At 46.2% G+C, this 23,901-nt stretch overlaps 1 protein-coding gene and 1 pseudogene across 27 annotated transcripts in view; one reads left to right on the top strand and one right to left on the bottom strand.

Moving 5' to 3' along the window:
• Nucleotides 1-23,901, bottom strand: part of EPS15L1 (epidermal growth factor receptor pathway substrate 15 like 1) — a 102,054-nt gene that overhangs the window by 66,072 nt on the left and 12,081 nt on the right. For 25 of the 27 annotated variants that reach the window (XR_009452952.1, XR_009452953.1, XR_009452954.1 and 22 more), the window contains 7 exons: nucleotides 11,766-11,807; nucleotides 11,480-11,569; nucleotides 10,984-11,031; nucleotides 8,719-8,814; nucleotides 7,619-7,681; nucleotides 4,668-4,793; nucleotides 3,072-3,131 (listed from right to left, as the gene is read on the bottom strand). Coding sequence is in view for 24 of the 27 variants with exons in the window: in XM_059696368.1 (XP_059552351.1) it covers nucleotides 3,072-3,131; nucleotides 4,668-4,793; nucleotides 7,619-7,681; nucleotides 8,719-8,814; nucleotides 10,984-11,031; nucleotides 11,480-11,569; nucleotides 11,766-11,807 (525 nt within the window). In the remaining 3 variants the exon portion in view is untranslated. The remainder of the gene's footprint in view (nucleotides 1-3,071; nucleotides 3,132-4,667; nucleotides 4,794-7,618; nucleotides 7,682-8,718; nucleotides 8,815-10,983; nucleotides 11,032-11,479; nucleotides 11,570-11,765; nucleotides 11,808-23,901) is intronic. The other 2 variants (XM_059696369.1, XM_059696374.1) reach the window with 2 other exon arrangements.
• On the top strand, nucleotides 3,939-4,074 carry LOC132236336 (small nucleolar RNA SNORA33; annotated as a pseudogene).

The following is a 23,901-nucleotide window of genomic DNA, read 5'->3' as shown; positions in this document are numbered from 1 at the left end:
TTTAAAAAACCCTAACTTAACTCTGGTGCCGTGTATTAAGATGGTAAATTTTATGTTATATTTTACTATACAAAAAATAGTAATAATAATGGACAACCAGTGAAAACAACAGGATGGAGAAACATGGAAAATGCTCAAAGTGAAAAGGCAGAACAAAGTTGACATGAGTGGAGAAAACACAACTGAATACTTGTTAGGTGTAAGGCAGGGGTGGGGAAACGTTTTTCTGCCAAGGGCCACTTAGATAACTATAAAATCATTTGTGAGCCATACAAAATTATCAACTTAAAAATTAGCCTGCTTTAGGACTATCCCTATTAACTTTCTTTTATGTAAATAATTTGTGAGTTTCTGAAAAACTTGCTTTTGCTTATTTAATTTTGAATAAAAGCTAAATTCATAATACAAAAATATTAGGCTGCTATATTTGGTCAAACATTTAATTAACTCACCCCTAATGCCTGGGCAGGGCCAGACCAAATCATTTCATGGGCCTTATATGGCCTTCAGGCTGGACGTTCCCCACTCCTGGCATTAGGATTATGAAAGGGGATGGTAAGAGAAATCTGTAATTTCCTTGTAAAATGGTTTAGATTTAACCTAGAAGCTTAAAAGCTCAAAGGCTTTATAGTAAAGATAGGAAGACGCTTCAATTCATGTATATGCTGTGAAAATCACATTTTAAAGATATTTAAAATCCCTAGAACAGAGGGATATGGTTGGGTATTCCCAGATAATTCATAATTGTGGTATTTTTTTTTTTAATTTTGTTCTTTGGGGCGGGGGCGGGGGGGGGGACCTTTAAACTTAATTACTGCTTATTAAAGCCTTATCCTTAAGTACAAGGGACTACTTTATTCTTTGTTTGAGATGTAATAGAATGAGGTAAGTGAATAAACCCTTTGAATGGGAGGAAGGTCCAACATGGGGATGAGGTGGAAGGGAGAGAGAAGAGGAGGGACAGACTGACAGGGGCACAGGATGAAGAGGGCAGGCTCAAGGAGAGGTCAGCCCAGCCCACCGGGCAGCTGAAGAAGCGGATAGGTCGCTGCAGGGCTGAGCAGGGAGGGCAGCTATATGGGAAGGTAGCACATAGGACAGAAGAGCCTTATCTGCACACAGTTCCACTGCTATCACTAAAAGAAGAGGGTGAGAGTGCCTGGGTTTAGGCCCAGACAGAAGCCGACGTGGCGCAGGAGCACCCCAGGGGTACTGAGCACCCCAGTGCCCAGACTGGTTTCCAACAACATTCTCCACTACAAGGACTGGGACGCCCTGGAAAAAGGGCTGACTGGGGGAGCCAGGCGGGTCTTACTGTGCCATGAGGAAACAACTGGTCAGAGAATGATGGGATGTGACCAAAGGACAAAGGAGTCAACTGGGAAGCGCTCCCACTGGGCAAAATAAGTCAGGCCAGTAAGGGATTACAAACCGTGAAGCAGAGGACGCATCCATAGTCCACTCTGATAGAAACAAATTCCTAACGGTAGAAGGCTAGCTAGAAAATGTGCAAGGAATGATGGAATTACAAGATCCCCACCTGCAACCACCAGAATCCTAACTGATGGAGTCAAGACTCCTGGGAGGATGGGAAGATGAACAGGTGAGAATCAGAGGGGTATCAGGGTATTCAGTCTCCATGTGTCTCTCACAAGACACTGAACACGAAGAAAAAGAGTAACTACAGCCTCCACGCTGACCTCAATCAAGAATTGACACTGTCACAATGTTATGTAATAAAACATCACATGTTCTAGAGATGACTTGCCATAAGACATCACATGTCCTATGGATACCCCAGGAGAACACATATCCCATAAAGGTGCACAGCCTGGATCATCAGAGAGAACAAGAGACAACCCCATACTGAGGGACACTCTACAAATGCACTCTTCAAATGCCCATGTGTGCCATGGGACATGAAGACAGAGCTGCCCCAGATTAGAGGACACAAAAGAAACAGGGTTACAGAACAGAACATACCAGGCTGGAGTCTCTTTAACTACAAAGGGCATTTTGCAGAAAATTGGCAAAAATATGAATAATATCCTTAGATTATATAGATGATATAATTTAGTAATATAGCCTGGCTGGTATAGCTCAGTGGTTGAGTGTCAACCCATGAACCAGGAGGTCAGGGTTCAATTCCAGGTCAGGGCACATGCCCAGGTTGTGAGCTCAATCCCCAGTAGGAGGCTTACAGGAGGCAGGCAATGAATGATTCTCTCTCATCATTGATGTTTCTCTCTCCCTCTCCCTTCCTTTCTCTAAAATCAATAAAAATATTAAAATATATATATATAGTAATATATAACTATAATAATAATTACTATAATAAATTAAATAATTTCAAAGCTCATTTCCTGGTTTTAAAATGGAAAATGGTTATGTAAGAAAATTCCTTGGTTTTAAGAAACACACACTTAAGTATTTTCTATTTAAAAGGTATAGCATCTGTAACTTATTCTAAAATGGTCCAAAAGAAAATTCATGGATGTGTACACATATATACATTTACTCATAGAGAGAGAGGGAGAAAGGGAGGAAAGAAAGATAAATGTGGTAAAACAGAATCTGAGTGAAGGGTGTTTACTATAACTTTTCTTTAAATCTAAATTATCCTATATAATAAAAGGCTAACATGCAAATCGACCGAACAGCAGAACAACCGGTGCTCTGATGCGCAGTGACCACCAGGGGGCAGATGCTCAATGCAGAAGCTGCCCCCTGGTGGTCAGTGCGCTCCCACAGGGAGAGCGCCACTCAGCCAAAAGCCGCACTCACACCTGGCGAGTGCAGCAGCCATGGTGGGGCCGTGCTAAGGATGTTGCAGGGAACGGGCCTAAGCTGGCAGTCAGACATCCCTCAAGGGCTCCCGGACTATGAGAGGGTGCAGGCTAGGCTGAGGAGACCCCCCCCACCCCCGCCTGAGTGCACAAATTTTGTGCACTGAGCTCCTAGTATCTAAATAAACATTTTTAAAAATTAAAGAAAAAAATAAGTCCAGAAACCTTCCCCACACCATGAGAGGCACAACAGAGTGAGGAAAGAGAGTCACAGTGTGGGCCTACCACAGCAAACTCATCTCTGTCCAGATGTCCATCCTTGTCAATGTCACTGAGGTCCCAGACCTGCAAGGGAAAGAGCAGCAAGGCTTACTGGGGGAGGAAGGGCTGGTGTGCGGCAAGAGAGCCCACCAGAACTCAGATTCTGAGTGCATGCTGGAGTTAAAACAAGGCAATCAAAATGCATTAAGAACCAATCTGCAGATTCTCTGAAAAACCATCATCCAATGAAGTATTATGAGTTCCAAGAACCATTCTGTCATATTATGTTCATGATTTTCTCTAACAAATGATCATGATTGTAATCACATCCTCCCTGATTTTTTTCTTTATCACCTCACAAAGAAATCTTAGCTAGAAAGATAGTTTGTGATAGTTTGTTTTTGGCACAGGTGTTGCTCTAAACATAAGACGACCCCGCCGCCCCCCACCCCACCCACACAGTCGTGGGCATGTGGTCGAGCAGGTCTGTGGTGTCTCATCTCCTCTCCCATCAGCAGATGGTGAGTCAGGTGCTAGGCTTGTGCTAGGCTTACCTAGGACCTGAAGACCAGGCAGACAGGTATGAGTTCCTAGAAAAAGGCCACGTGCCAGATTTTTTAAAGCACAATTGAGGCAATGACCCAAGTTAGCTCTCCACCCTGCTGTGTCCTTGGCTATGACCTCTCAAACATTCCAGAGGCCAGAGCCTCCAGCTGGCCTCCCTGCCTTTAGTACTATGCCCAGGGTAACTTCAGGGACTGCTCTAGAACAAACTCTGACACTACCATGCCCTGCTGACAACTCCTCAGTCTGGCACACGGAGTCCCCAGTACCCTTAACAGGCCCTGCACCCCAGGCCAGCCTCCTGGGACCCCACCTTGAACTCTAGGGACACCAGAGTATTCATAGTCCCCTCAAGCATAGGAATGCCCTCTAAAAGGTTTTCAGAAAAGCTGGCAATAGTAAAACCATGTTACAAGCCTTAAAGCCATTGAAGTCATTAAGGTCCCTGAAAATGGCTATAAGAAATTTTAATAATGAAACCATTTTCATAAGACATGAGCTAATTTTAAAGCTTCATATAACTAGTACAAAAGATTTGGTGGAATTTCTAAATGTTAGTAAAAAATAAAAAAATAAAGGTGTTCAGTATTGGGCTGAGGGCTTTATGCCTTTTCATTTAGGAAGCAGAAAAGTAACTTTCCCAAAGATACGGTGTATGTGTGGGGGAACCAGTATAGGAATGGGCCCTCCTGCCTCCACAGTCCTCCCCGTGCCCAGGGCTTCCCCACTGACATGGGCCAAATCATTCTTTGTGGGGCATCCTAGGGACTGCAGGGTGTTGTGCAGCACCTCTGGCCTCCATCCACATGATGCCAACAGCACCCAAGCCAGGTGGGACAGCCCAAACTGCTCCAGACATCGCTCATGTCCCCTGGGGGTAGAATGGCACTACCCAGCATGCCAGGCTGCCTCTGATGATGCTGTCACAGCCTGGCCTTCTCAACCTGTAGTCTGCCACCTGAATGAGCCATGTGTAAAGCCTAGGGAGTGTCTGTGGACAGCAAACATGGGGCCAGCAGAATCTGCAGCCTTTAGGGAGGTGAGAAAACCACTTACCCTGCCCAGGACATCAAGAGGCAACTTTGAGTTCATGAGAACTGGCTTAACTTTGTCTCCAGAGAGCAAGCCATTTATAGGTAACAAGCTTTCAAAAATTCCATCGAATTTTGCCTTTTCTTCCACCTAGTTGGAAAGAAATAGCCCAAGTGAGTAAAAAAGTGGGCCTGTGGGAGAGTCTAAAGCAAGCTGGAAGCTCAATGAACGTGGGCGAGGATCCACCCCAGGCCTCACCTAAATGCACAAGACAGTCTTACAGCAGTTCCAGAATGAACTTATGCCCTGCAAGAAACCTCCTCTGATACCCATGGATCTGGCAGTCAAGATCAATAGGAGAGAGAGGATCTGACCCCAGGGGCTGCCAGGGAGATAAAGATCACTCCATCTGTGTCCTAGGACAAGAGCATGCATGGATTTTAGTTCTTTAAACAAGGAACTAAATCTGGATATCAATCTACAGAACTAACAGAATTAAAAAGCCAAATATAAAAGTAAACCAAAGATTTGCCCGGACAGTGTAGCTCAGTGGTTGAGCTTCGGCCCATGAATCAGGAGATCATGGTTCGATTCCCATTCAGGGCACGTGCCTAGGCTGCAGGCTCGATCCCCAGGAGGGGGAATCGTGCAGGAAGCAGCCGATCAATGTTTCTCCCTCATCAATGTTTCTGTCTCTCTATCCCTTCCCCTTCCTCTCTCTAAAAGCAATAAAAATATATTAGCCCTAGTCAGTTTGGCTTAGTGGATAGAGCCTCAGCCTGCAGGTTGAAGGGTCCCAGGTTCGATTCCGGTCAAGGGCACATGCCTGGGTTGCGGGCTCGATCCCCAGTGTGGGGTGTGCAGGAAGCAGCCAATCAATGATTCTCTCTTATCATTGATGTTTCTATTTCTCTCTCCCTCTTCCTTCCCCTCTGAAAGTAATAAAAACATATTTTAAAAAAATAAAACAAAGATTTAAGTAACTAGCTATCCAAATCAGCATTAAACTAGGAAGTTCCCTTGTCTAACAGTAAAATAATAAATAATAAAAATTCCTCATTAACAGAGTGAAGGTCTGGGCAGAGCAGTAGCTCCTGCTATTTTGAAATATGACATGAGGACAGCATATAAAGGGGCTGTCGGTGAGGAAGTTTTGGGTGGGAGATTCCAATATACCTCCTGCAGAGATAGAGCCTGCAGTAATTGCAACCAGGAGACCGAAGACCTCTCACCACCCGCTCTGACTACAAGCTGAAACCACTGGGAGCCCTAGGAAAACACTCTCAACAAGTGTTCCTCAAAAAAAGAAAGCAGCAGCAAAATGTGGTTCACACAGACACTGGAGTAACATTCAATCTTAAAAAGGAGGAAATTCTGACACAAGCTTCAGTATGGATGAGTCTGGAGGACATTATGCGAAGTGAAATAAGCCAGACACCAAGGACAAATTCTGTGTCATTCCACTTATATGAGGTCCCTAACGTGGTCACACTCACAGAGACAGAAAGCAGAATGGTGGGTGTTGGGGGCTGAGAGAAGTGAATGGGGAGTTAGTGTTTAATGGAGACAGAGTTTGTGTTTAGAATATGAACAAGTTCTAAGAATGGATAGTGGTGATGGCTGCACAATGTGAATGTATTTAACACAACTGAACTGTACACTTAAAAATCATTAAGATGGTGAACTCTGTTATGTGTATTTAATCACACACACACAAAAGAACAAGAAGATGACCAGACACTGCACACATGAGCCTCTGTGAGCGATAAGAAGCCAAACACTCTATGTCTGCCTTGAGCGTTGGGCTTCTCCCGCTGATCTGTCAGGCTCAGTGACTTGGTGCTTCAAGAAATCCAGAAACTTTCACAACAGAAAAGAACACTTGGCCCTTCAGGTTTGTTTGTCACGGTTCTCTCTGAATGGAATCTCTCTTGAAAACAGTCTACCCCATCCCAGCCCCACTTCTACCCTGACTGTCTACCCTCCTCAAGGCCTCAAAGGCTCCTCAGCTGCAAGCCCTCTTCCTGTGGCCTCCACATGGCCCCCACCAGAAAGAGGCCAGAAGTGTTCAAGGAATAAGATCTCTTTGGTGCCATTTTTCATGACAAAGCAGCCCTTTTTCAAAGCAAGCATCATGCAACTGAACGATGGTTAAAGAAAAAGGCCTTTGCTACTGGGATCACCACCAGCAAACTGCTCGATTGCTCACAGAGGAAACCTCACCACTCCTTGGTCACATGAGGCCTCCGCCTGCCCTGTCTCTGCACAGACCTCTCTCCATCTAAACCTTTCCAAGGAGAGAACAGACCAACTCTGTAAAAACAGAAAAGAAGCACTTGGGGGGTGGAGGGGGTCAATATTTTATAGCAAGACTGTTGTTAATGTCAGTATTTAAGCCAAATAAAAGTGAGGAAATGTGACAATCCTCTCACAGTGAGTGGGAGTGAGGAAGTCTCATCATTATCTGAGGGACCATCTCTGCATCCCCATGTGCATTTCCTTTAGGAGTCATTCTGCACTTACTGGAAGACACCACTCATTTTTCTCTTTCTAGAAGCAGTAAAACAGCTTTCCAGCCATAACATCTCTTTCTTAAAAGTTTATGTGCTGAGAGAAGCTTCAAAAAGCAATGAAAACATCAGAGAAGGAAGAGTGATAACATATAAACTAGCTAGAAATGATAGAAAGAGTTGCAAAGACATGCTGGAGGTCCTAAAAGCTTGCAAGTTCTCACAATTTCCCCTCTATCCTGATTAAGCAATCCAAGCAGCAGAAACCACAGAACATGACCTAGAAATGCAAGGCCATAGCTGCTCTAAAGACTTTCATTTGAAAAAGTATTTCATCCCAATTCTATGGCATACTCACTCTGAAATACAGATGACACGATCCTATAAAATATTTGAATCAACATTATAAATGGCTAAACAACTGCACATGAAGGACAGCCAAGGGGTGTCACCCCTGTCACTTACCCTCACAGCCCAAAGAGCCTCTGCAGAAGGTGGTGTGACCATCAAAGGGCTGCTGGTGTCATGCTGGGGAGAAAAGAGAAAGAATCTGCTGTGACTGACACAGAATGAAATTACAGGAGCATGTGTTTATGTTAAGGGTACACATTTCAAAGCGCTTTCACAACTGGGGAAGACCTGGCGCGCTCGCCCTCTGGGAACATGCCCATGCTGTTCCCTCCCCCCTCTTCTTCCCTCTCAGGCATGCATCTCCTAAACTTTAAGGGACCCCAGGAGACTTGCAACCAGGGAAGCCTCATCCCAGGCTTACCCCCTGAACCTGTCTCCAAGGGCCCCTTTTCTCTGCCTTTCCAGTGAGCTGACAGCAGCCACACCTTGGCTCAGTTCTTTCCCCTAACGTTTCTAGAGCCAAAGCAGCCCCACATAGTCTTTCTCCTGTTGTTTCCTATATCCAAGGCCCTTCCTTGTTTCACTGTCCCCAGCTTTAATAAACATACTCTCAAAATAAATGTTAAAACAAAGGGGGAAGACCTCAAAAAGTTAAACACAATGACCATAAGACCCAGCAATTCTACTCTGAGGTTTGCACTGAAAAGAAGTGAAAACAGGTGTGCAAATCCTTATAGATGAATTTTTATGTCCACTAGCAGATGAGCAGATTAAACAAACGGGTGGGTCATACAATGCAATCTTTCTCAGCCATGAAAAGGAAAGAAGCATCGACACACACTACAAAGTGGATGAATCTTGACATTATACTGAGTGAAAGTCAGATGTATGATTCCATCAAATGTCTAGAACGGGCAAACCAGAGACAGAAGCAGATTAGTGGCTGCCAGTGGCTGGGGAAGGGGAAATAGGGAGTGATTACTTAATGGGTAGAGGGCTTCCTTTTGGGGTGATGAAAATGTTCTAGAACTAGATAGAGGTAATGGTTGCACAATATTGTGAATACATGAAATGTCACCAAATTGTTCATAATTTTAGGTTATGTGAATTTCATCTCAATAAAAAAGGGAAAAAGAAAACATGGAGAGAGAGGCAGGCAGACAGATACAAATGGGTAGTATTACAAGGTGAATTGGAAGGATTTTGACACTTACGAATTTAGGCGGTGGCATGTTCAAATTCAGATTGCTCAAGGTAACTTCATGGCCACTCTGTGCACAGGCCACTAGTCTCAGTGCAACATAGAAACCCTGCAAATCCAAAAGGAGGAGGATGTATAAATCCTACCCAGCCGGCAGTGGCAGCAGAGGAAGAGCTGTCTGTGGCAGCAGGCTTTATGGTTCTCAACCTTCCTAATGCCGAGACCCTTTAATACAGTCCCTCATGTTGTGGTGACCCCCAACCATAAAATTATTTTCGTTGCTACTTCTTAACTGTAATTTTGCTACTGTTATGAATCGTAATGTAAATATCTGATATGCAGGATGTATTTAGGCGACCCCTGTGAAAGGGTCGTTCAACCCCCAAAGGGGTCTCGACCCACAGGTTGAGAACCGCTGCTTTAGGGAAAGAGGGATTTCAGTTCATGTCAACAGAGATTGCATGTGCAAAAGTCACTTACAGTGTCAAGGTGAACTGATCTCACCTTGGGAGCATTGTTTAAATGAGTATGCTAAAACAGAATGAGCCCATTTGCATCCTGAATGCTGTAAAATTTCAAATAAATGTATTTTCAAAAATAATCAGCTCCCAACACTTAGGAAATGCTAGATTGTTAACTAGCAAGCTTAACATGTTGAAGACTATGAATTATGACTCATATGTGTGACTTTTTAAAAATGGTTTGAAATAGACACAGCTGTTGGGGAATTTACATTCAGGATTCCTGTGATCCCCTTGGCTGGCCTCACTGAACAGGGCATCCCCTGCCCACCCACCTCCACCTGTCATGGCCTGAGGTGGACTTCACCTGCCATGCAGGGACAAAGGACCTGAACTAGGCAATCCGCAGCCTTGGCTCCTCCCTGCCCTCCTCCTAACCCTGAACCAGCCTCACCACAGGCTTGGTGAACTCATGAAGCATCACCTGATTTTTTTTAATTGATCAACTGGATCCAGAACATAGACTGTTTTATTTTTTTTTTTAATATTTCTTGTTTGTTTTAACATGGACTGTTTTAAAACTACAATTACAGTATTTTTTAATGTCTTCAAAGAGATAAGCAATAGATCAGTCTTCCTCAAGCTGCTGGCCACAGAATGCCCATGTAGAGTGTCAAATAAAGGGGACATAAGCCCTAGCCGGTTTGGCTCAGTGGATAGACATCGGCCTGTGAACTGAAGGGCCCTGGGTTCGATTCTGGTCAAGGGCACAGGCCTGGGTTTCAGGCTCAATCCCCAGTAGAAGGCAGCCAATCAATGATTCTCTCTCATCATTGATGTTTCTATCTCTCTCTCTCTCTCTCCCCCTTCCTCTCTGAAATCAATAAAAAATATATTTTAAAAAGGGGGGGGGGCATAAGTTTAGGGGGACTAAATTAGGAAAAGGTAACAGGCTTCTTTCCATTGAGGATATTCAGACCTTAACATGCATATACACAGTGTGAACCTCAAGGAGGGGGGAATAGTGGATGAAGCTTTCCCGATGGATCAGATCCTGAACTGTGAGATACCAGGAACAACATCACTTGGAATGCAGTTTAGGGAAAAGCTGAGTTAAATTAAAATACGACCATTTAATATCATTTGTAAGTACTATAAATTTCCATTTATAGAACATTCTTGAAATGATGAAATTGAAATGGAGAAGGAACCAGCAGTTGCCAGGGAGTATGGTGTGACTACCAAGGGCAGCAGATGAGGGATTGATTCACTGTGGTGCTGGGGCAGGTCTATGTCCTGACTGTGGTGATGGTTATGGGAATCTATGCAAGTGATAACATGATACAGAACAACACACACCAAAAAAAAAAAAAAAACCAAAGAAGTGCTTATAAAACTGGTCAGCTCTGAGTAAGGTCTCTTACTGTTTTAGTACTGCCTTGGCTCTGATCATTGTGCTATAGTGACATAAGCAGCTCTCACTGGGGGAGGTGAGGAAGGAGACACGGGAACTCTGAACCATTTCTGCAACTTCCATGGGAGTCGGAAGTTATTTCAAAATAAAATGTTTTTGAAAACATTTTAATCACTTGTAAGCACACAAAATATGAAAAGATATGCTAACCATGAAAGATGGCTCCAAATGTTCAACAAAAGGCCTTTATTTATAAAGAAAATCTTCCCATTTTAACAATTTCACAACTGCACTTTTGTCTAGTGACACGTGTCAGTGGTACGAACAGGAAGGAAGTGCAGAGGAGGCAGCCTGAGGGCTCTGACCCGGCCCTTCCACTTGGTCTGAACATACGTGTATATACCTGTTTGTCCAAGAACCCTTTACCTTCTGGGTCGGCCAAGTCCCATATCTGTAGAAACAGAAAAATTCTCATGAGTGTGACTGCTGATCACTGCTCATTTATTCACAAAACGAGCCACCACCATTACATGTTGGTCTTAAGGGAAGGCCGGAGCAATCTCCAATCTGTAGCAGGTGAATGACCTGTGCCTCTCCCTCCGCCAGTCCATGGCAGAGCCCCAAGAACACCCAGGTCCATTCAGCTCCCAGGCTGACACAAATCCATAAGCTGTCAAGACCCCTGAAACGCTCAAGCCTCTTGTCTGCTACCTAAGCAGCGAGTGGCAGCTGCCACCAGAGCATGTGGACCCACCTTTTACAGCCCTATTACAGAGGGTGGCAATGGCCTATCCACTCCCAGGAGGCCTGTCCCCAAGAAAAGGGGTCTGCAGAGCACATCCTTCCACCTGCTGGGGAAGCCCCAAGGGCAGCCACAGAAACACCCTGACTTGACGTACCTTCCCAAGGATAATGTCTGAGAGCCCAGACTTCTTTAGAAAAAGTGCAGCTTCACTGGCTCCAACTCTCCCTGTGTATGCTGGGTCTACCTGCAATAGGAGAGCGACACTGAGATGTAGCTTCAGGAAGCAGAGCAGCAGGTAAGGCAGCAGCCACCACACTAACTGGGGCTGATGATCCAGAGAACAGAAGGGACCAGAGGTCACACCAGGCTTCAGTACAGGGCTGTGCTTTCTGGGTCACTCACTCTAGAGTTCCATCCAAAAAGATACCAGTGAAACTTACCTGCTTGTAATAAGACTCATACAGTGGATTTCCCGTGGGAATCTGTAAACAAAACCAGATATTGGTTAAAAGCAGACATACCCCTCCCTCAATTTTATTACCAAAATATAAAATAGTGAAAGAAATTGCACTTTAAACAACCTCTACAGACACACTGCAGTTTATTTTCAGCTATAGACACTATACTTACTTGAATTAGAAAAAGGAAATGCTAATGCTCTTTAACAAATCCCAATTTCTACACCAACAATATGGTTGTTCAGGCAGGAGTGACAGCCCAGAGTCGATTTCCATGTGCTGAATGATGGAATTCAATGTGTATGGGAGCTCAAAGAAAGACACCCTTTTACTGTGAGATCATTCCCTGGCTCCAAAATCAGGAGTCTCTGCATGTCATCATGAATCACCAGACATGCAAGCATCAAACCGGTTTCCCAGCCCCAGATTTCGTCCCCACCTGCCACCAAGGGACTGTGCAGAAATGCACATTGACCAGCCCACTGGAAAAGAACTGGCCAGTGACACTCCCACTATAATAGGCAGGAAGTTCAAAGTCCTTGGCTCAGCACAAGATACTCCATATTCCAGAGTATAAATCCCCAAGACACTGCTGTTAACTGCCTTGTCCAGTGTCATGTGGCAAGTCAAGGATCCAGCCCGGTTAGCAGCTGAGCCCCTGCACTTCCCACCATGCCCAGGACCTCTCTTCCCGTGGGGAAGGGAGAGTAACCAGGGGAGGGGCAGATGGGAAGGAATTAAGCAGCCACTAAGATGTGGGCTATAAAGGCTGACACATGGTGGTGGTTTGCTTGTTCATTTGTTTTTAAGATTTTTAAATTGATTTTTAGAGAGAGGGAGAGGGAGAGCAACCCTGATGTGAGAGAAACATCGACGGGCTTCCTCCTTTTGCATGCCCTCTACTGGGGATCAAACGCAACCTGGGCATGTGCCCTGACTGGGAATTGAACCAGCAACCTTTTGGTGCACAGGATGATGCCCAAACAAACCACAACGGCTAGGGCAATGTGTTGGTGTCTTACAGTGCGCAGGGAGCAAAGCAGTATACAAACCTGCTGTTGATTAAGTAAGCAAAGAAACGTGAAGACAACACCATTACCTATATACTAGAGGCCCAGTGCATGAATTCGTGCAGGGGTGGGGTCCCTCGGGGTGGCCTGCATAGATCAGGCCCCAGCTCGATCCCCCAGCCTCACAGCTCAACTGTCCTGCCTGGCACCCCTCCATGGCCTGGTGCCACCCCCTCACCTGCTCCACCATCCCACCTGCGGGGCGATCGATCGGTGCCGGGCCCCCCTCCCGGCTCCCTTAGCGCCTGGGACCCATGCAGGGTCCCAGGCAGGGCACATACCTAGGTTTCAGGTTCCATCCTGGGTCAGGGTGTATACAGAGGCAACCGATAGATGTCGACCTCTCCCTCCCTCTCTCTCTGAAATCAATGAACATCCCCTTGGGTCAGGATTAAGAAGAAGAAGAAGAAAAAAAAAAACTAAGAACGGCTGGAAGGTAATGAGTGATGGCTTGAGAAAGAAAAGGTGATACCACCAATGAGGATTAAGAAGTATGCTGCTGTATCAGCTCCCTGCCCAGAGCTCTTACCTGACACCATCACTGGGGGAGGCTGTCACCCTTAGCTCCTTATGACCTTAGGGGACAGTGTCCACCATCACACTCTGTGTGGCCTCCTAGGTTTAAAACTCCGCATGCCTTCAAAACACTCCCATCTCCCAGAGGATTAAGGCTGACAGGGGAAGTAAAGTCAGGCAGACTATTTGTCATCTCTTAGTCAAGGTGACAGGGCCGCGCCAATATAGCACAGCACACGCCACTGACACTAGAGTGGAGTGCACAGACTCAGAGGTCTGCACTATGACAACAAAGGTCCCCTTCCCACCAAAATTCAGCAAGGCACAGGTATGAAGTGCATTTCTCATGGGTGTTCGTTTTTAAAAAAAAAAATCTCATGGCAGGCAAGAAAGGTTTCCAAGCTACTGTGAGTCCAGTGAAAAAAGTTATAGTATTTGGGGAAGACAGGGTTAACAATGGTCTCAAACTTCCCAAATGCCTTTGAGCTTCAAGATCCATGATCAAGAGAAACAAGGTCCTGAATAGTCCAGAAAAGTCTAAAGCACCAGACCCAAAGCTCCCCTCATCTGTGCTGAGGACTTATTCCAGTCTAGGGCCAGGTGTCAATTCCAAATCACCTCAACTGATGGAAAGACCAGACTGTGCCTCTGCCCCTCTTCTCTATGGGATTTAACTTGGGTAAACTGGGGCAATGAAGGAGATACAGGTTTGGATTTCATTACATATAATTCAGCTACTGCAAAAGCAGAAGGGGAGGAAAGAAAGGAAAACACCAGATATAACTGGCACTTCCTCTTAACACACTACTTCCTCACATGGATGGTGGTTACACATGCAAGCTGCCCAAAATGCCACTGCGACAAAGCTGAATATGCATACTATTTTAATATATTTTAATTGATTTCAGAGAGGAAGGGGGAGGGAGAGAGAGATAGAAACATCAATGATGAGAGAGAATCATTGATTGGCTGCCTCCTGCACACCCCTACAGGGGATTGAGCCCGCAACTGGGCATGTGCCCTTGACTGGAATCGAACTCAGAACCTGTCAGTCTGCATGCTGACGCTCTATCCACTGACCCAAACCAGCTAGGGCTGAACATGCATGCTATTAATGCCATCAATCTCGCAAATGTTGGACAATCTGTGTGGCCAGTGCTTGCACAGAGACCTCAGTACAACCAGCTGGCTGGTGGGGCAGCAGCTCCCAGAGGATGCATCAAAGCTACTGGGACAAAGCCCTCCAAGCTGCCTGCCTATGTCTAACCCCAAAGTAAGCCCAGGGCCAAGCACTGGGCAAAGGCAGAAAAAGAACAGGCCAGGGGACAAGGCTTTCAGTGTAAGAGAAGCAAGGCCCTGGCAGGGTAGTTCAAGGTTATCCCCAATAAGGGCACATACAAGAAGCAACCAATGAATGCATAAATAAGTGGAACAACAAGTCAATGTTCCCCTCTCTCTTTCTCGCCCTTCCTCTCTCTAAAATCAATACATGAAAATTAAAATAAAGAGCGGAAGCAAGACGGGCATGGTATTCTCCTTCATCAACCCACTGTACTGATAAAATGCCATCTTCAACTAGGCATTGTCTGAATTATGGATGAGTTTCAGTAAGTTTTAGTTTGACCTTTTAGTTGCTCTTCATGTCTTCTTCTTTAAATAAATTTTTATTTTTAATTACAGTTGACGTACAATATTATACTAGTTCCAGGTGTTCAACCCCATGATTAGAAATTTATATAACTTACAAAATGATCACCCTCATAAATCTATTTGACACCACAGTTATTAAATATTATCCTATATAATAAAAGCCTAATATGCAAATTGTCCCCTCGGGTGGTCATTTCACCAAGAGTTAACTGCTCGCTATGACATGTGCTGACCACCAGGGGGTGGGGTGGAACATGACGGGCATCTGCAACGCAGCGCTGGCAGCGGGAGGCAGTGGAGGCGCTGCTGGCCCAATGGGCCCCGATCAGAGCGGGACCACAGAGGGATAGTTGAGTAGGTGAGCAGGCGGCTCCAGGCCACAGCGGGGTGCCCGGCAGGGCTGCAGGGCTGCAAGGCTGGGGGCACAAGCTGAAGCCCAAACACCGCAGGCTACCCTGAGTGACTCCACCTGTGCAAGAATTTGTGCACCAGGCCTCTAGTCTACACTAATAAAAGAGAAACATGGTAATTGGCGTACGACCGCTACCCTTTTCATTAGCTAATCAGCGAGATATGCAAATTAACTGTCAGCCAAGATGGCGGCCGGCAGCCAGGCAGCTTGAAACTAACATGAGGCTTGGTTGCCTCAGTGACGGAGGAAACCAACGTTCCCCGCCTGCGGCTGCAGGCCTCTGAGCAGGCAGTTTAAGAAACTCTGTAACAAATACCACCGGACTTCAGCCAGCAGATTCGCAACATTGTAAGCAAAGGCCAGAAACCTACTTTCAGCCAAGGCCTAAGAGAAATCTACTTTCAGCCGAGGCCTAAGAGCTGGAGCCAAGCCTCAAAGCTAAAGCTGGCCCAGAATAAAAAAAAGAAAAAAGAAAAAAAGGAGTAGTTGGGAGCTTCAGTCACCCCCAGCCTGAAAACAGCCCTCAGCCCCTCACCCAGGCTGGCCAGGCACCCCAGCGGGGACCCCCACCCTGATCCAGGACACCCTTCAGGGCAAACCAGCCAGCCCCACCCATGCACCAGGCCTCTATTCTATATAGTAAAAGGGTAATATGCCTCCCAGCACCGGGATCAGCGGAGCCATGAGGCCTCCCGGCACCGAGATAAGCGTGACAGGGGGCAGCGCCCAAACCCCCTGATCGCCCTGCGGCTCTGTGTGTGACAGGGGGTGGGGCCACAACCTCCCTATCCACCCTGCTCTGTTCGTGACAAGGGAAGGCGCCCCAACCCCCTGATCAGCCCTGCTCTGTGCCTGATAGGGGGGAGCTCCCCAACACCCCCCTCCCACGGGCCCTGCTCTGTGTGTGACGGGTTAGAGCCATAACCTCCCCATCGGCCCTGCCTTGAGTGTGAGAGTGGCGGCGCCCCAACCCCCTGATCAGCCCTGCTCTGTGGGTGATAGAGGGCGGTGCCCCAACCCCCTGATGGGCCCTGCTCTGTGTGTGACGGGGGCAGCGCCCCAACCCCCTGATTGGTCCTGCTCTGTGCGTGACAGGGTACAGAGCCCCAACCCCCCTGATTGGCCCTGCTCTGTGCATGACCGAGGGTGGCGCCGCAACCTCCCCATCGACCCTGCCTTGGGTGTGACAGGGGACGGTGCCCCAACCCCCCAATCGGCCCTACCCTGATCGTGACTGAGGGTGGCATCGCAACCTCCCCATCTCCCTGCTCTGTGCATGACAGGGGGCGGCGCCCCAACTCCCCAATCGGCCCTGCTCTGAGCCCGACCAGGGGCTGCACCTAGGGATTGGGCCTGTCCTCTGCCACCCGGGAGCAGGCCTAAGCCAGCAGGTCGTTATCTCCCGAGGGGTCCCAGACTGCGAGAGGGCACAGGCCAGGCTGAGGGACCCCCCCACCACCTCGAGTGCAAAAATTTTTGTGCACCGGGCCTCTAGTTATATAATAAAAGCCTAAGCGACCATTATGGCGTAACAACCAGAATGACTGGTCACTATGATGCGCACTGACCACCAGGGGGCAGGTGCTCAACGCAGGACTGCCCCATGGTGGTCAGTGCACTCCCACAGGGGGAGCGCCACTCAGCCAGAAGTCGGACTTACGGCTGGTGAGCGCAGCGGCAGTGGAGGAAGCCTCTCCCGCCACCGCCTCCGTGGCAGCGCTCAGGAGCAGCGAGTTGAGCAGTAAGGAGCAGCAAGCAGTAAGGAGCGAGGGGTCCCAGACTGCGAGAGGGCACAGGTTGGGCTGAGGGAAACCCTTCCCCCTCCCCCCCATCCCAGTGCATGAACTTCATGCACCGGGCCTCTAGTTGACTATATTCCCTTTTTACATCCCCATGACTATTCTGTAAATACCAATTTATACTTCAACTTTATCACCCAGCCCCTTAACCCCCTTCCCATCTGGCAACTGTCAAAATATTCTCTCTATGTGAGTCTGTTTCTGTTCTGCTTGCTCATTATTTTTTTTAGATTCCACAGGTAAGTGAAGTCATCTGGCGTTTGTCTTTCTTTGTCTGACTTGTTTACTCAGCACAATACCCTCTACGTCCATACAGGTTGTTGCAGATGCAGGATTTCATTTTTTAGGACTGCATCATATTCTACTCTATATATGCACCACTTCTTTATCTATTCATCTACTGACAGACACTTAGGTTGCTTCCATATCTTGGTTATTGTAAATAATGCTTCAATAAACATATGGCTGGTGTGGCTCAGGTGGTTAGAGATTGTCCTGCACACTTAAGGCCATGGGTTGGATTCCTGGTCAGAGCACATACCTAGGTTGTGGGTTTGGTCCCCATCAATGCCTCTCTCTCTCTTTCCCTTTCTTTCTTTCTTTCTCTCTCTCTCTCTCTCTCTCTCTCTCTCTCTCTCTCTCTCTCTCTCTCTCTCTTTCTCAACATATCCTCAGGTGAGAAATAAATGAGTGAATAAATAAATCCCTTTAAGAACAAACAAAAATATGTATGTATATGTCTTTTCAAGTTAGTGTTTTGGGTTTCTTCAGATAAATACCCAGAAGTGAAATTGCTGGATTCATCTCTGTCACTTTTTGTAGTCTTTGTTTTAAAGTCTATTTTGTCTGGTATAAGTATTGCTACCCCAGATTTTTTTTGTTTTGTTCTACTACCCCATATCTTTTGTTGGTTTGTTTCCATCTTCATGAAATGTCTTTTCCATCCCTTTATTTTCAGTCTGTTTGTCTTTTGACCAGAGTGAGTCTCTTATAGACAGCATATGTAAGGGTCTTATTATCCATTCAGCCTCTGTATGTCTTTTGATTGGAGCATTTAATCCATTTGCATTTAAAGTAGTTCTTTATATATTGCCATTTTATTATTCATATTTTTCATCTTTTTGTTTTCCTCTTCATCTTAAAGAAGTCCCTTTAACATTTCTTGTAAAAATGGTTTGGTGGTGATGAACTCCTTTAGCCTTTTCTTGTCTGGAAAGCTTTTTATCTGTCCTTTAATCTAAATCATAAATGATAGTTGCGCTGGGTAATCTTGGTTGAAGGTCCTTGCTCTTCATTACTTTGAATATGTTTTGCCACTCCCTTCTGGCCTGATAAGTTAAGGAATCAGCTGACAGTCTTATGAGAGCTCCCTTGTATGTAAGTAATTGCTTTACTCTTTTTTTAATCCTCACCCAATGATATGCCTATTGAATTTTAGAGAAAGAAATATCAATTGTCTCCCATATGCGCCCCAACCAGGGATCAAACCGCAACCTAGGTATATGCCCTGAGAGGGAATCAAACCCAACCTCTTGGTGTACGAGACAATGCTGCAACCAGCTGTGCCACCCGGCCAAGGTCTAACTGCTCTTCTCTTGCTACTTTTAAAGTCTTTGACTTTAATCTTTGGCATTTTAATTATGATTTGTCTTGGTGTGGGCCTTTTTGGGTTCATCTTGTTTGGGGCTCTCTATGCTTCCTGGACTTGTATGTCTATTTCCTTCACCTGGTTAGGCAAGTTTTCCATCATTATTTTTTCAAGTAAGTTTTCAATTTCTTGCTCTCTCTTCTCCTTCTGGCACCCCCATGACGCTGATGTTGTCCCAGAGGCTCCTTATGTGATCCTCATTTTTTTTTTTTTTACTCTTTTTTCTTTTGGATTTTCTGATTGGGTATTTTTTGCTTCCTTGTCTTCCAACTCACTGATTTGATTCTCTACTTCATCTACTCTACTGTTGATTCCCTATAGTGTATTCTTTGTTTTAGTTCATGTATTCTTCATTTCTGACTGGTTCTTTTTTTATGTTTTCTATCTCCATTTTTTAATCCTCACCCGAGGACATGCTTAGAGAGAGGAAGGGGGGAGAGAGAGAAACATCGATATAAGAGAGAAACATCAAGTGGTTGGCTTCCACACACACCTTGACTGGGGATCAAACCCAGGCATGTGTCCTGACTGCCTGACTGGGAATCAAATCAGCAATCCTTTGGTACACAAGATTGCTCAACCAACTGAGCCACACCAGTTGGGCTTTTCTATCTCCATATGTATGTTTCCTATCTCTCTGTTGAAGTTCTAAGTTCCCTTACTCTTCCCCTAAGTTCATTAAGCATCATTATAACCAGTATTTTGAACTCTGCATCTAGTAGATTGCTTGTCTCCATTTTGTTTAGTTCCTTTTCTGTAGTTTTTGTTCTATTCTTTCATTTGGGACATGTTTCTTTGTCTCCTTATTTTGGCTGCCTCCCTATGTTTGTTTCTATGTAGAGCTGGTATATCTCCCAGTCTCAATAGAGTGGCCTATGTAGTAGGTGTCATGTAGAGCCCAGTGGCACAGCCTCCCCAGTCACCTGAGCTGGGTACTCCAGAAGTGCCCCCCAACACACACCCATGTGGGTTCTGTGCACCATCCTGCTGTAGCTGAGCCTTGATTACTATTGGCATATCAATGGGGGGGGGGCAATTGGCTGGGAGGACTGGTCCCAGACACCATGGAGGGTCTGCTCTGCAGGGGCTGACCTCATGGAGCAGAACTCACTTCAGCAGGGCTCAGGTACCCACCAAGTCAACCCCTTGAGTTTGTTGCTCATGGAGGTGTTTGGGTGGTGCTTCAGTGTGGTCTAAAGCTGTCCACCAGATGCACTGGATCAGTGGTCTTCTGGGAGATGCAGGCCAACGTCAGCCACTGCCTGTGCTCTGCCCAGGGCCACCTGGCATGACCTACAAAGTCATCTGCAGATGGTTGCTACTCTACTGGCGCTGGGCTCAGAGGTGCCCAGCAGAGGCCAAGCTGCAAAACAAGGCCAGTTGACACTGGCACCATGACTGAGGCCACTTAGCAAGAGGTACAGGGTAGCCCGGCTGGTGTGGCTCAGTGGTTGAGCATCGACCTGTGAACCAGGAGATCAGGGTTCAATTCCCAGTCAGGGCATATTCCCAGGTTGCAGGGTCAATCCCCAGTGTGGGGTGTGCAGGAGACAAACGATCCATGAATCTCTCTCATCATTAATGTTTCTCTCTCTCCCTCTCCCTCTCTCTAAAATAAAAACATATATATTTTTTTAATATATTTTACTGATTTTTTTTACAGAGAGGAAGGGAGAGGGATAGAGAGCTAGAAACATCGATGAGAGAGAAACATCGATCAGCTGCCTCCTGCACACTCCCTACTGGGGATGTGCCTGCAACCAAGGTACATGCCCTTGACCAGAATCGAACCTGGGATCCTTGAGTCCGCAGGCTGATGCTCTATCCACTGAGCCAAACCAGCTAGGGCAAAACATATATATTAAAAAAAAAAAAAAAAAAGAGGTACAGGGTACACAGAAGCCAGATGCTGCTTGGTGATAGATTTTAGGAAAGTTGGCAGCATGCGCCAAGACAGGCTATTTGTATGGAAAAGCCACTGGAAAGGACTTAGGTGAACCCACAAGTTGGGTGGGGCGGGGTGAACAGTATTAGCAAGATTGACAGTGTCTCAGATATGGTGCCTGCCTGCTGGCTGTGGGGGAGCACTCAGCAAAGGAACAATGGCCTCTGCCAACACTTCTGTCTGGGAGAAAGCTGCCCCTACAGCTCTTAACCTGCTGCCAAACAATTCAGTTCCTCTCCATATGTCCCTGGCACCTTTTGAGCTGCTGCCCCAGCTCTGGAGCTCAGAGTGAGCGAGTCTGAGTAAATTCGTGCAAGTCTTTTAAGAGAAACACCTGGGACTCCAAGAGCCCTCCATCTCACTTGCCACAATCTCTGCTGGTTTTTACAACCACAAGTTATGGGGATTTCTTTTCCCAGCACTGGAACCTGGGCTGGGGGGGGGGGGGGAGCCTGGTTTGGAGCCGGGACCCCTGACTCCTGGGGGAAACTTCCACAGCTGAGATATCCCTCCTGATTTTTAACTACCACACATGGGTGTAGACAGCCTGTTCATCATCTCTGCCCCTCCTACTAGTTTCAATGTGGCTTCTACTTTATATCCTTAGTTATAGGACTTCTATGCAGGTAAATTTCAGGCTGTTCTGAATAACAATTATTCTGTAGCTTAGTTGTATTTATGATGTGGTTGTGGGAGATTCCGAGGATCATGTTTACCTATGCCACCGTCTTGACTGGAAGCTCCCTTCATGTTTTACTTTTTTTGTTTACCTTATTGTTATTTTTTTGTTAATCCTCACCCCAAGATATCTTTTTCCATTGTTATTGTTTTTTTTAATCCTCACCCAAGGATATTTTTTCTGTTGATTTTTTATAGAGAGTGGAAGGGAGGAAGGAGTGGGAGAGAGAGAGAGAAAGAAAAGAGAGAAACATCTCGATGTGAGAGAGACACATCAACTGGTTGCCTCCTACACACGCCCTGGCTGGAGGCGGGGTTTGAACTAGCATCACAGGTACCTGCCCTTGACCAGGATTCAAACCTGAGACTCTCTGGTGTGCAGGCCAATGCTCTAATCACTGAGCCATGCTAGCCAGGGCTCCATTGATTTTTAGAGAGAGTGGAAGGGAGGGGGAGAGACAGAAAGAGAGAAACATCAATGTGAGAGAGATACATCAATTGGTTGCCTCTCACATGTGTCCCAAACGGGGCTGGGGACCAAATCTGCAACCGAGGTATGTGCAACTGGACCAGAATCAAACCGGTGACCTTTCAGTCTGAGGGTCAGTGCTCAAACCACTGAGCCTACCTTCATGCTTTATTTTTTATTTATTTATTTATTTACTTATTTATTTATTTATTGTTAATCTCACCCAAGGATATTTTTCCACTGAGAGAGTGGAAGGAAAAGGGAGTGACAGAAAGAAACACTGATGTGAGAGAGACACATCGACTAGTTGCCTCCTGCACACAGCCCGACCAGGGCCGGGGAACCTGTAACTGACGTATGTGCCCTTGACTGGAATTGAACCCGGGACCCTTCAGTCCACAGGCCAACGCTCTATCCTCTGAGCCAAACCAGCTAGGGCTTTGTTTTAAAATACTAAGAGAGCCCAGCCAGCCTGGCTCAGTGGTTGAATGTCAATCTATGAACCAGGAGGTCATGGTTTGATTCCCAAATTCCGGGGTCAGGGCACATGCTCGGGTTGCGGGCTCAATCCCTAATGTGGGGTGTGCAGTAGGCAGCCAATCAATGATTCTCTCTTACCATTGATGGGTCTATCTCTCTATCCCTCTTCCTTCCTCTCTGAAGTCAATAAAAATATTTTTAAAAAATAAAATACTAAGAGAAAGAACATAAAAACTTCCTCCAGCCCAGATGCAATTTACAATTGGGGGGACAGGAGAGGGCACACCAGAGATTTCACACCCTTCTGTTGAGAGAGCTTTAAGACACCGCAGTTAGGTGAGCTCATGCAATTTTAATGTGGATAAAACTAGCTTGAGATGAGGGCACAGCAGAAACATTTTGAAGAAAAGACCCTCCTGATACCTAATGCCACTCCCAATGCCCCCAGAATTGAGTCTACCCAGCTCTGATTCTCACATTCATCCATGGCAGGACTCCTAAATCTTTATGCCTGGAACCAGGAGAATTTCCAGTCTGCTGAAAGTATGTGCTCACATGCCAATGATCCCTGACCTTGCTCAGTTCAAGATGACATTTTTTTCTAAAGGAAATTAGTTTTCATTATACAAGTTTTAGAAAAGTATCTGTAATTCTTTGTTCTGATAGTGGATCATATTTATTGAGCACTCGCGGGTTTTCTATCCTGCATCTCATTTAATCCTCCCCCAATAACGCTATGGGCAGGTAGTGGTATAGCCCCCCAACTAACAGGTGCGGAGACTCAGGGTCACAGAGCCAACGAGTGACGGAACCAGAGAACCACCTAGGCATGTAGCCCTAAGCTAGTGTGTTCCCTGCAAAAACAGCCCAGACATGACAGAGCCAAGCGCTGGGCCACAGCATGGCCTCCTGCACATACTCACCTGGCAAAATGCACAGGAGATGACATGATGGTACATTTTATTCAACAGACAAGGTCAAAGTGCAGGACACAACTTGAGCATATACCCTGACTCGAAAACCAGCACAACCTGCCATTTCCCCAGGAAAACTGAGACCCCATCAGGGCTGTGTTTCAATATGCTCTTGCCAAGTTTTGCAGGAAGTTGGGCACATAACACCAAAAGACATGCTGGTGTGAGTACCTATGTGGAAAACCAAATAATGTTGCAAAAAAGCCAGGGCCTGAAGAAGTACTTGCTTGATAATCCTTGCATTTTTGCCTTCCACGTAGGGATAGTTACCCTTGTTGCTTGCACAACCATTATCTAGGCCATATGCCCAGCCACATTCTGCAGGTGAGAAAACTAGAACTTAATTCACTATCACTCAAAATTTGTCAGGAAACACTGGGGCATCCCAAATCTTTCTGGAACTGACAGCTCCTTCTGACTGCCCGATCAGAGGTTCCTAAACCACAGCTAAGGTAAGCATTACCAAGAGGAGAAGAA

This window comes from Myotis daubentonii, chromosome 5 (assembly GCF_963259705.1).
Source record: "Myotis daubentonii chromosome 5, mMyoDau2.1, whole genome shotgun sequence".
NCBI classification, from domain to species: Eukaryota; Metazoa; Chordata; class Mammalia; order Chiroptera; family Vespertilionidae; genus Myotis; species Myotis daubentonii.
This window is presented reverse-complemented; position numbering and strand designations above follow the sequence as displayed.